The sequence below is a fragment of the Haematobia irritans genome, chromosome 3 (genome assembly GCF_050003625.1).
Source record: "Haematobia irritans isolate KBUSLIRL chromosome 3, ASM5000362v1, whole genome shotgun sequence".
In the NCBI taxonomy this organism is placed as follows: Eukaryota; Metazoa; Arthropoda; class Insecta; order Diptera; family Muscidae; genus Haematobia; species Haematobia irritans.
This window is the reverse complement of record NC_134399.1, coordinates 28,936,316-28,948,589: the sequence shown is the minus strand read 5'-3', so window position 1 is coordinate 28,948,589 and position 12,274 is coordinate 28,936,316. Positions and strand designations below refer to the sequence as shown.

General features: G+C 33.7%; 1 protein-coding gene across 1 annotated transcript in view; it reads left to right on the top strand.

The window, feature by feature from the left end:
• The first annotated feature begins 222 nt into the window (after nucleotides 1–222).
• vnd (ventral nervous system defective) overlaps nucleotides 223–12,274 on the top strand; it is a 107,985-nt gene continuing 95,933 nt past the window's right edge. Inside the window, exon 1 of the mRNA XM_075300027.1 lies at nucleotides 223–1,515. Coding sequence (XP_075156142.1) covers nucleotides 1,292–1,515 — 224 coding nt within the window. The 5' untranslated portion in view covers nucleotides 223–1,291. The remainder of the gene's footprint in view (nucleotides 1,516–12,274) is intronic.

The window sequence follows — 12,274 nt, the reverse complement described above, 5'->3', positions numbered from 1 at the left end:
CCACCGACCGATCAATTGAGCGACCATCTCAGTACCTCATAACAACAACAACAACACTTTAAGCAAATATGGGAAAAAATTGCTATCTCTCTGGCAAGCGATATCGATGATAAGTAATGGTAAGGTACCCCCCAAAAACGATTGGGACAAGAGACCAGCGAATGGGGTAAATGAAGTCGCGCGCATAATATATGATTTGGTGTTCACACATTTTTAATACCTTTTTGACTTTAATAACTGATTGCAGGCGTTTAAAGTGAATTTTTGTTGCGCCCACTTTAGACGTCGTGCGGAAGAGCGCCACGGTACGTGAACAAACCAACGATTGATCAGTAATCCAACTATCAGTGTAGCCATATCTTTAGTTAAGCTGCTGAAAGCATAGGAAAAAAGTCATCGATTTTTGGGAAGTTTTTTTTTGCAAAAGTATCCCGTGGGTTGTTAGGGGGATAAGAAAGCGTCGGCTGTGCGTGTGTCTTCTCTGACAAGCTCTCGATTCTAAAGAGACCGCGGATGTTAACTAATTTGTTTTGTATTTTGTGACATATACGTCGGTGTTCTTTGTATTGATTGTGTCTGAAGAATTTATTGGAGTTATTGAAAATTTTTATGACATACACTCTAGAATCCACTACAAAGCGAAGAATACCTTCTTCAAATTTTATGTTGAAAATCCATAACAATTAACGTTGTCGATCAACTGAAGAGTTATTGTTAAACAAATAGAAGTGACAAGAAAAATTAACACAAATAAAATAATAGAAAAAAAATATAGAAAATTGATTTAATTAATCTATAGGGGATTAAAGGCCTATAAGACATAAAGCCCCTAAAGCAAAGAGAAAAGAGCAGAATATTAAAAAAAAAGTGATTTTAGCAAAAAAAAAAATAAATACAAAATTTTACAAAATTGTTTTTTTTTTTCAAATTTGTGTACCAAAAAAGAAAATAAATTAAAAAAAAATCTTGAAAATTATAATAAAAAAAATAATATTTCTGCTATAAAAACAAAAAAAATCAATATTTGTGTACCAAGAAATAGAAAAAAATAGATTCTTAAAAATTATTATAAATAAAATTAATTTTCTGCTATATACAAAACAAACAAGAAATCAATATTACCCTTAGCCATTCCCTCAATAATCACATTTACTTAAAATTTCTTAAAAATTATATAAAAAATCTTAAAAAATATAATAAATAAAATTAAATATCTCTTATATTTAAAAAAGAAACCAAAAAAATCAATATTACCCTCACCCATTCCCTCAATAATCACATTCAATTAAATATGACAAATTATAATCCAAATTGTGGTTATTATGAGGATTATGGTTCCGGTTACTATGCAACAGCAACAGGGGCTACCACAATAACCCTTAACAGCAACAATAACAACACCAGTCATATTTATCAACAACAACAACAACATAATCATCTGCATCAACATCACCAACAACAACAACAGGATTATTATATGCCTCAGGATTATGAATACAATAAACATGTATATGAGTAAGTATTCAATAGAGTTAGAGAATATGATATTCTGAGAGGAGAATAAGAGAGTAAGATGTAACATAAAGTGAGATCTTCTCATAATAGCAAACCTATGATATATGTAATGCAAAGGAGGGGTGGGGGTATTATTCTCATTTCATTGCCAATAATCATAAGGCATTATTGAATGAAGAAAAACATAATAATATTGTGTTTAACATGAAACATTTGTGACTTTGTGTGAGTGTTTTTTTATTTTTTGTTATATTTTAGAAAATAAAGAAAAGAAATATGGGGTTATAAACCTTAAGCCTTTGTACTTTGTCTTTTCACATTTTGAAAGAAAAAGGATTATAAATGTTTTTTTGCTGACATTACCCTAATGGCAATTTGGCTCCATTAGACTATATCAATGGGCAAATAAAAAACCAAAATATATGTATGTGGTTAATTTAGAAAACCATCAAATTATAAAACTTAGCTAAATTGATTTGAATATGTATAAGAAAAAAAATTGCCATATGTTTTTCTAAATTGTGACAATATAAACATTAACTTTTACAATTCATATACTTTAGGCTAATATCAACAGCTTGTGTATTTAATTTTTAGCATTTCGCTTCAAATGAAACCTTTCTCAAATCAAATTGATTCTTATACAAATAGAATGAACCCTTTTTCTAATCAAAAGAACATCCATAGAAAAAATCGTGAACGGCGTGCACGTTTGATAACGATGGTTTCCATTTGGTCAAAACAACAACCAGCGTTCTTGATCTGAAAAGGTGATGATTACGAATTGATAACAAAACAAGTAAGGAAAGTCTAAAGTCGGGCGGGGCCGACTATATTATACCCTGCACCACTTTGTAGATCTAAATTTTCGATACCATATCACATCCGTCAAATATATTGGGCGCTATATATAAAGGGTTGTCCCAAATACATACATTTAAATATCACTCGATCTGGACAGAATTTGAAAGACTTCTACAAAATCTATAGTCTAAAAATTTAGGTCGGCTAATGCACTAGGGTGGAACACAATGTTAGTAAAAAACAAGTAAGGAAAGTCTAAAGTTGGGCGGGGCCGACTATATTATACCCTGCACCATTTTGTAGATCTAAATTTTCGATACCATATCACATCCGTCAAATATATTGGGCGCTATATATAAAGGGTTGTCCCAAATACATACATTTAAATATCACTCGATCTGGACAGAATTTGGTAGAATTCTACAACATCAATAGACTCAAAATTTAAGTCGGCTAATGCACTAGGGTGGAACACAATGTTAGTACGAAAAATATGGGAAACATTTAAATCTGAAGCAATTTTAAGGAAACTTCGCAAAAGTTTTTTTTTATGATTTATCGCTCGATATATATGTATAAGAAGTTTAGGAAAATTAGAGTCATTTTTACAACTTTTCGACTAAGCAGTGGCGATTTTACAAGGAAAATGTTGGTATTTTGACCATTTTTGTCGAAATCAGAAAAACATATGTATGGGAGCTATATCTAAATCTGAACCGATTTCAACCAAATTTGCCACGCATAGCAACAATGCTAAGTAGACCTGTGCAAAATTTCAACTAAATCGGAGTTAAAAATTGGCCTCTGTGGTCATATGAGTGTAAATCGGGCGAATGCTATATATGGGAGCTATATCTAAATCTGAACCGATTTGGCTGATATTTTGCAAGTTTTTTGAGACTCATAAAATATTCGGATGTACGGAATTTGAGGAAGATCGGTTGATATACACGCCAATTATGACCAGATCGGTGAAAAATATATATGGCAGCTATATCTAAAATCAATAGGGATCGTCTTTGAGCCGAAACAGGACCCTGTACTAAATTTTAGGACAATCGGACTAAAACTGCGAGCTGTACTTTGCACACAAAAATACATCAACAGACAGACGGACATCGCTAAATCGACTCAGAATTTAATTCTAAGACGATCGGTATACTAAACGATGGGTCTCAGACTTTTCCTTCTTGGCGTTACATACAAATGCACAAACTTATTATACCCTGTACCACAGTAGTGGTGAAGGGTATAAAAATCCGCTACGGTGACTAGAACCTGTGTTGTCTGCACAACAGTCGCCTTAGCACATTGCACCACCGGCGGAGTTGCCATAATAACATCTAACGATTTAGACTTTTCATGGCCAAAGAAAAACCAAAGCCGTTCATGACATCGTCAATGTCCGTGGATGAAACCGTGAACATTCCGTTTTTATTTTTTGTGAACATTTCCGTTTAATTTTGTTACCGTCTGATCACGATTTTGGAACATATATATAGAGCCTTTAATAATTGAAATAAAACTCTTTGGTGAGTAAGGTTGGTTGTAAAATATACAAAAGTGGAGAAAATTTTGTCAATTTTTTTTTCTATAGAAAATTTTGTCAAAATTTTATTTCTATAGAAAATTTTGTTAATATTTTATTTCTATAGAATATTTTGTCAAAATTTTATTTCTAATGAAAATTTTTTAAAATTTTATTACTATAGAAAATCTTGTCAAAAATTTTATTTCTATAAGAAATTTTCTCAAAATTTTATTTCTATAGAAAAAAATTTTATATGACAAAATTTTATTTATTTAAAATAATTTTGCCAAAATTTTATCTCTATAGAAACTTTTTCTATTTCTAAAGAAACTTTTGTCAAATTTGTATTTCTATAGAATATTTTGTCACATTGGTTTCTGTAGAAAACTTTGTCAAAATTTTATTTCGATAGAAAAATTTCTCAAAATTTGATTTCTATAGAAAATTTTGTAATTTTTTTTGTATAGAAAATTTTGTCAGAAAATATTGTCTAACTTTTATTTCTATAAAAAATTTTGTCAAAATTTTATTTCTATAGAAAATTTTCACTAAAATTTTATTTTTATAGAAAATTTTGCCAAAATTTTATTTCTAACGACATTTTTTTCAAAATTTTATTTCTTTATAAAAAACAAGTAAGTAAAGTCTAAAGTCGGGCGGAGCCGACTATATTATACCCTTCACTACATAGTGGTGACAAACATTTGTGTTACCATCTCAACTACTTAAAATTTGCTGGGAGCTATATAAAAGTTTGCATTTCCAGATACAAATACAATATATATATATATATATATATATATATATATATATATATATATATATATATATATATATATATATATATATATATATATATATATATATATATATATATATATATATATATATATATATATATATATATATATATATATATATATATATATATATATATATATATATATATATATATATATATATATATATATATATATATATATATATATATATATATATATATATATATATATATATATATATTGTATTTGTATATATATATATATATATTGTATTTTGTCATATGACCACAGAGGCCAAAGTTTACTACCGATCTTCGTGAAATTTTGCACAGAGGGTAGTATTGACATTCTACCGATGCTTGGTAAATTTGATTGAAATCGGTTTAAATTTAGATATAGCTCCCATATACATCTTTCGTCCGATTTGAACTTATATGGCCACAAAAGCCAGAGTTTTGCCGTGACTTACTTCAAATTTTGCACAAGCGGTACTTTTAACGATACTATTGTATGTGCCAAATATGGTCAAAATCGATTCAGATTTAGATATAGCTCCCATATATATATATATATATATGATATAGCTCCCATATATATATAAAATTTGAAGTAAGTCACGGCAAAACTCTGGCTTTTGTGGCCATATAAGTTCAAATCGGACGAAAGATGTATATGGGAGCTATATCAAAATTTAAACCGATTTCAATCAAATTTACCAAGCATCGGTAGAATGTCAATACTACCCTCTGTGCAAAATTTCACGAAGATCGGTAGTAAACTTTGGCCTCTGTGGTCATATGAGTCTAAATCGGACGAAAGATATATAAGCGAGCTATATCTAAATCTGAACCGATTTGGATGATATTTTGCAAGATTTTCGAGATTCATAAAATATTTGGATGTACGGCATTTCAAGAAAATCGGTTGATAAACACGCTAACTATGACCACATCGGGGATAAATATATACGGCAGCTATATCTAAATCTGAACCGATTTTTTCCAAAACCAATAGCGATTGTCTCTGTCCCAAGAAACGGCCCTATGCCAAATTTGAGGGCGATCGGACTTAAATTGCGAGCTGTACTTTGTGCACAAAATTACATATACTGACAGACGGACGGACGGACAGACAGACAGACAGATCGACAGACAGACAGACAGACGGACATCGCTAAATCGACTGAGAATTTAATTCTAAGCCGATCGGTATACTAAAAGATGGGTCTATGACCACTATTTCTTGGCGTTACATACAAATGCACAAACTTATTATACCCTGTACCACAGTAGTGGTGAAGGGTATAAAAATTGTATAATAAATAAAAAATAAATTTTTCTATAGAAATAAATTTTTGATAAAATTTTCTATACAAATAAAATTTTCTATAGAAATACAATTTTGGTACATTGTTTTTGGGGATTGGCTATATATAACTATAGACCGATATGGACCAATTTTGGCATGGTTTTTAGCGGCCATATACTAGCGCAATGCACCAAATTTTACGACGTACCAAATTTCAAACGGATCGGATGAATTTTGCTCCTCGAAGAGCTCCGCATCGGTTCGGTTTAAATGGGGTTTATATATAATTAAGACCGGTATGGACCAATTTTTGCATGGTTGTTATAGACCATAAATTAACACCACGTACCAAATTTCAACAGGATCGGGTGAATTTTGCTATTCCAATGGGCTTCGGAGCTTAAATCTGGGGATCGGTTTATATGGGGGATACATATAATTATGGACGGATATGGACCAATTTTTGCACGGTTGTTAGATACCATATACTAACACTATATACCAAATTATAGCCCGATTGGATTTGCTTCTCTTAGAGGCTCCGCAAGCCAAATCGGGGGGCTATATATAATTGTGGATCGATGTGAACCAATTTTTGCGCAGTTGTTAGAGACCACATACTTACACCATGTACCAAATTTCAGCCGGATCGGATGAAATTTGCTTCTCTTACAGGCTCCGCAATCCAAATCTGGGGATCGGTTTAAAGGGTGATACGGTCAAAATTTGGTCAAGGGAAAACGCGTGTAAATCGGTGAAATCGTTTATTTAAAAAATCAAATTAAATTTTTTTCAAGTTCAATTAGTATAAAATTCAGGAAAAATATTCAGTTAGGCTTTCGCTTTTCCAAATCCGAATTGCCGGGCCTCACGCTTGACACCTGCCATCAGATTTTGTACAGCCACCTTCTTCGCCGCAGAAAGCCAGTTTGCCTTGAACTGCTGCTCGTCCTTAGCAGTTTTTTTGGTCTTCTTTAGGTTCCGCTTGACAATAGCCCAGTATTTCTCAATTGGGCGGAGCTCTGGCGTGTTGGGAGGGTTCTTGTCCTTGGAAACCACCTGCACGTTTTTGGCGGCGTACCACTCCATGGTACGCCGAAACACGGAACAACCGTGTTTCTTCAGGAAAGGCAGCAGACGTTTATTCAAACACTCTTTCAAGTAAATTTCTTGGTTGATAGTCCCGGAAGCTATGAAAATGCTGCTTTTCAAGCCACAGGTACAGATAACTTGCCAAACCAGATATTTCTTTGCGAACTTTGACAGTTTTATGTGTTTGAAAATATCTGCTACCTTTCCTTTTGCCGTATAAAACTCATGTCCCGGAAGCTGCTTGTAGTCGGCCTTGACATAGGTTTCGTCGTCCATTACCACGCAGTCAAACTTCGTCAGCATCGTCGTGTACAGCCTCCGGGATCGCGCTTTGGCCGTCGTATTTTGTTTATCATCTCGATTTGGAGTCACTACCTTCTTGTAAGTCGATAGTCCGGCTCGTTTTTTGGCTCAATGCACGGTTGTAGACGATGCACCCAGTTTATTTGCGGCATCTCGGAGAGAGAGGTTAGGGTTTCGCTTGAAACTACCGGCAACTCTCTTTGTCGTCTCAGCGGCTTCCGGTTTTCGATTTCCCCCCGATCCAGACTTCCTGGCTGTCGACAAACGTTCCCCAAACACTTTAATTACATTTGTAACGGTTGATTTGGCAACTTTTAGCGATTTTGCCAGCTTTGCGTGCGAGTAGCTCAGATTTTCGCAATGCGCGAGCAAAATTTTGATACGCTGCTCTTCTTGCTTAGACGGCATTTTGACAACTGAAGAGTGAATTCCAAAATCAAAATAGGAGCAACATTCCACACACACACACCTTCAAAATGAAGGGTGTTCAGGTTTTTTAAATGCAAAATTGAATGAAATACGTCAAGTTTATATTGACCAAATTTTGACCGTATCACCCTTTAAAAACGAATTTTGACAAAAAAATGTGTTTTTCTTTGTTAGACCGGGGACTTATTAGCCAACCTGTTATTTGATGATTATTCTGATTATTAATTTGGTTCGGCTTGAGGTCATAGAAACAATCGATTATTGATGCGTTTTAATATTTAATAAATAAATATTAAAACACATCAATAATCGATTGTTTGTATGACCCCAAGCCGGACAAAATTAATAATCAAATTTTATTTCTATAGAAAATTTTCTCAAAATTTTATTTCTATAGAAAATTTTGTCAAAATCTTATTTTTATAGAGAATTTTGTCAAAATTTTATTTCTATAGAAAATGTTGTAAAAATTTTGTTTCTAAAGAAAATTTTCTCAAAATGTTATTTCTACAGAAAATTTTCGTAAAATTTTATTTCTATAGAAATTTTTCTCAAAATTTTATTTCTATAGAAAATTCTCTCAAAATTTTGTCAAAATTTTATTTCTATAGAAAATTTTGTCCGTATTTTATTTCTTTAATTAAAAAATGTTGTCAAAATTTTATTTCTTTAATTAAAAAATGTTGTCAAAATTTTATTTCTATTGAAAATTTTTCTATTTCTCTAGAAAATTTTGTCAAAATATATTTCTATAGAAAATTTTCTCAAAATTTTATTTCTATAGGAAATTTTCTTAAAATTTTATTTCTATAGAAAATTTGCTCAAAATTTTATTTCTATAGAAAATGTTTTCAAAATTTTGTCAGAATTTTACTTCTATAGAAAATCTTATCAAAATTTTATTTCTATAGAAAATTTTCTCAAAAGTTTATTTCTATATTTCTACCAAACAGTAAAAAATCTACCATTTTTGGTAGAATTCTATCAACTGTGGCAACCGTGGTTTGAACCCATGCAAGGCGGGCATGCTACCCATTATACCACGGTGGCTCCCTGTTTTTATAGTAGATCTCAATGAATCCTATCATCCTTCATGTTATAGCATGAAACTTATTTAAATGGGTAACCTTCCGATTTCAGTACTGGCATTAGAGGAGAATGGTGTGGAAGATGTTTTTTTATAAACATAGAAGTTGAACTTGGAAACTCCATAAGAAAGGCTAAGACCACAAGGGGATTGCCACAAGGCGTTGTAAAGGGTGATACGGTAAAAATTTGGTCAATATAAACTTCACGTATTTCTTTCAATTTTGCATTTAAAAAACCTCAACACCACTCATTTTGAAGGTGTGTGTGTAGAATGGTGCTCCTATTTTGATTTTGGAATTCACCCTTCAGTTGTCAAAATGCCGTCCAAGCAAGAAGAGCAGCGTATCAAAATTTTGCTCGCGCATCGCGAAAATCCGAGCTACTCGCACGCAAAGCTGGCAAAATCGCTAAAAGTTGCCAAATCAACCGTTACAAATGTAATTAAAGTGTTTGGGGAACGTTTGTCGACAGCCAGGAAGTCTGGATCGGGGGGAAATCGAAAACCGGAAGCCGCTGAGACGACAAAGAGAGTTGCCGGTAGTTTCAAACCAAACCCTAACCTCTCTCTCCGAGATGCCGCAAATAAACTGGGTGCATCGTCTACAACCGTGCATCGAGCCAAAAAACGAGCCGGACTATTGACTTACAGGAAGTAGTGACTCCAAATCGCGATGATAAACAAAATACGACGGCCACAGCGCGATCACGGAGGCTGTACACGACGATGCTGACGAAGCTTGACTGCGTGGTAATGGACGACGAAACCTACGTCAAAGCCGACTACAAGCAGCTTCCGGGACATGAGTTTTATACGGCAAAAGGAAGGGGAAAGGTAGCAGATATTTTCAAGCACATAAAACTGTCAAAGTTCGCAAAGAAATATCTGGTTTGGCAAGCCATCTGTACCTGTGGCTTGAAAAGCAGCATTTTCATAGCTTCCGGGACTATCAACCAAGAAATTTACTTGAAAGAGTGTTTGAATAAACGTCTGCTGCCTTTCCTGAAGAAACACGGTTGTTCCGTATTGTTTTGGCCGGATTTGGCATCTTGCCATTACGGTAAAAAGGCCATGGAGTGGTACGCCGCCAACAACGTGCAGGTGGTTTCCAAGGACAAGAACCCTCCCAACACGCCAGAGCTCCGCCCAATTGAGAAATGCTGGGCTATTGTCAAGCGGAACCTAAAGAAGACCAAAAAAACTGCTAAGGACGAGCAGCAGTTCAAGGCAAACTGGCTTTCTGCGGCGAAGAAGGTGGACAAGGTGGCTGTACAAAATCTGATGGCAGGTGTCAAGCGTGAGGCCCGGCAATTCGGATTTAGAAAAGCGAAAGCCTAACTGAATATTTTTCCTGAATTTTATGCTAATTGAACTTGAAAAAGAAATTTAATTTGATTTTTTAAATAAACGATTTCACCGATTTACACGCGTTTTCCCTTGACCAAATTTTGACCGTATCATCCTTTAATATCACCCTTGATATGGCTACTGATAGTAAACAAAATTTTCTATATCAATAAAATTTTGACAAAATATTCTATAGAAATAACATTTTGACAAAATTTTCTATAGAAATACAATTTTGGTACATTGTTTTTGGGGATTGGCTATATATAACTATAGACCGATATGGACCATTTTTGGCATGGTTTTAGCGGTCATATACCAACGCAATGTACCAAATTTCACCACGTACCAAATTTCAACCGGATCGGATGAATTTTTCTCCTCGAAGAGCTCCGGAGGTCAAATCTGGGGATCGGTTTAAATGGGGTTTATATATAATTAAGACCGGTATGGACCAATTTTTGCATGGTTGTTAGAGACCATAAACTAACACCACGTACCAAATTTCAGCAGGATCGGGTGAATTTTGCTATTCCAATGGGCTTCGGATCTCAAATCTGGGGATCGGTTTATATGGGGGCTACATATAATTATGGACGGATATGGACCAATTTTTGCACGGTTGTTAGATATCATATACTTACACCATGTACCAAATTTCAACCGAATCTGATGAATTTTGCTCATCTATGAAACTCCGGAGATCACATCTAGGGATCGGTTTATATGGGAGCTATATATAATTATTGGCCGATGTGGACCAATTTTTGCATGGTTGTTAGAGACCATATACTAACACTATGTACCAAATTGGATGAAATTTGGTTCTCTTAGAGGCTCCGCAAGCCAAATCGGGGGATCATCGGTTTATATGGGGGCTATATGTAATTGTGGACCGATGTGGACCAATTTTTGCATAGTTGTTAGAGACCATATATTAACACCATGTACCAAATTTCAACCGAATCTGATGAATTTTGCTCCTTCCAAGAGGCTCCGCAAGCCAAATCTGAGCGTCGGTTTATATGGGGGCTATACGTAAAAGTGTCCGCTATGGCCCACTTTTGTGGGCCACAATACAATAATAACAACTACTTGTGCCAAGTTTCAAGTCAATAGCTTGTTTCGTTCGGAAGTTAGCGTGATTTCAACAGACGGACGGACGGACGTGCTTAGATCGACTCAGAATTTCACCACGACCCAGAATATATATATACACTGAAAAAAAAGCATGCCCGGTTCCAAAGATTTTGTCTTTACTTTAAAAAATTTGGTATTGATTCCGAGCCAAAGAAGCAGAGAATACAAGTAAGGATACTTTTAAGACCAGCGTTGCCAATTTAGCTTTTTCCCGCTAGATTTGGCTTTTTTTGAAGACGTTTAGCGGGAAAAAAATGCATTTAGCTTTTAGCTTTTTTTCTGGCTTTTTTTTCATGACCCTTTTAGCTATTTTTGGCTTTTTTTATTTTCGACATGTTTCTATTGAAATATGGATAAATCGGCGTTTTTATCTAAGCCTTGCTGCAAGTATAAGGGTTTCCACATATTTCAAAGCTCAGTTGAAACATTAATAATGAGTCCAGCCATTATGCGGGCATTTTTGTAGCAAATACACCTTGTTGTAAAGTTTTTTCCATTATATACATAAAATTTATGGAAAACTTTAAATCTACTATTACCATACAAATTTGTTAGATAAACTGTCAGTAAATTATTGGGAATATTATCATTTGACTCGTTTATCTTTTTTATGTTATTATAATATTCTAAAGTTATTACGATATTACTAAATTAAAATAGTAGATGTGAATAGCTTTGTGCACTGAAAAAATATTGTCGTCTCCTTAAAATACGAACGCGAATTTTGGTTATAATAGCATTTGTGAATTTCTTTTATATAAACTGTTTTCCTTGTCCAAAAGGCGATAAAGTCGTTTTGTCCTCATAATTAAGTGATTCAACTTAAAAATGGGTATGTTTTCATGAAAGAAGGAAGAATTAATGAAATAGTCTTTAAATGTGAGGAGTTTTTGCATCTTAACCACAAACTAAAATAGCGTTCAAAAGAAGATGAAG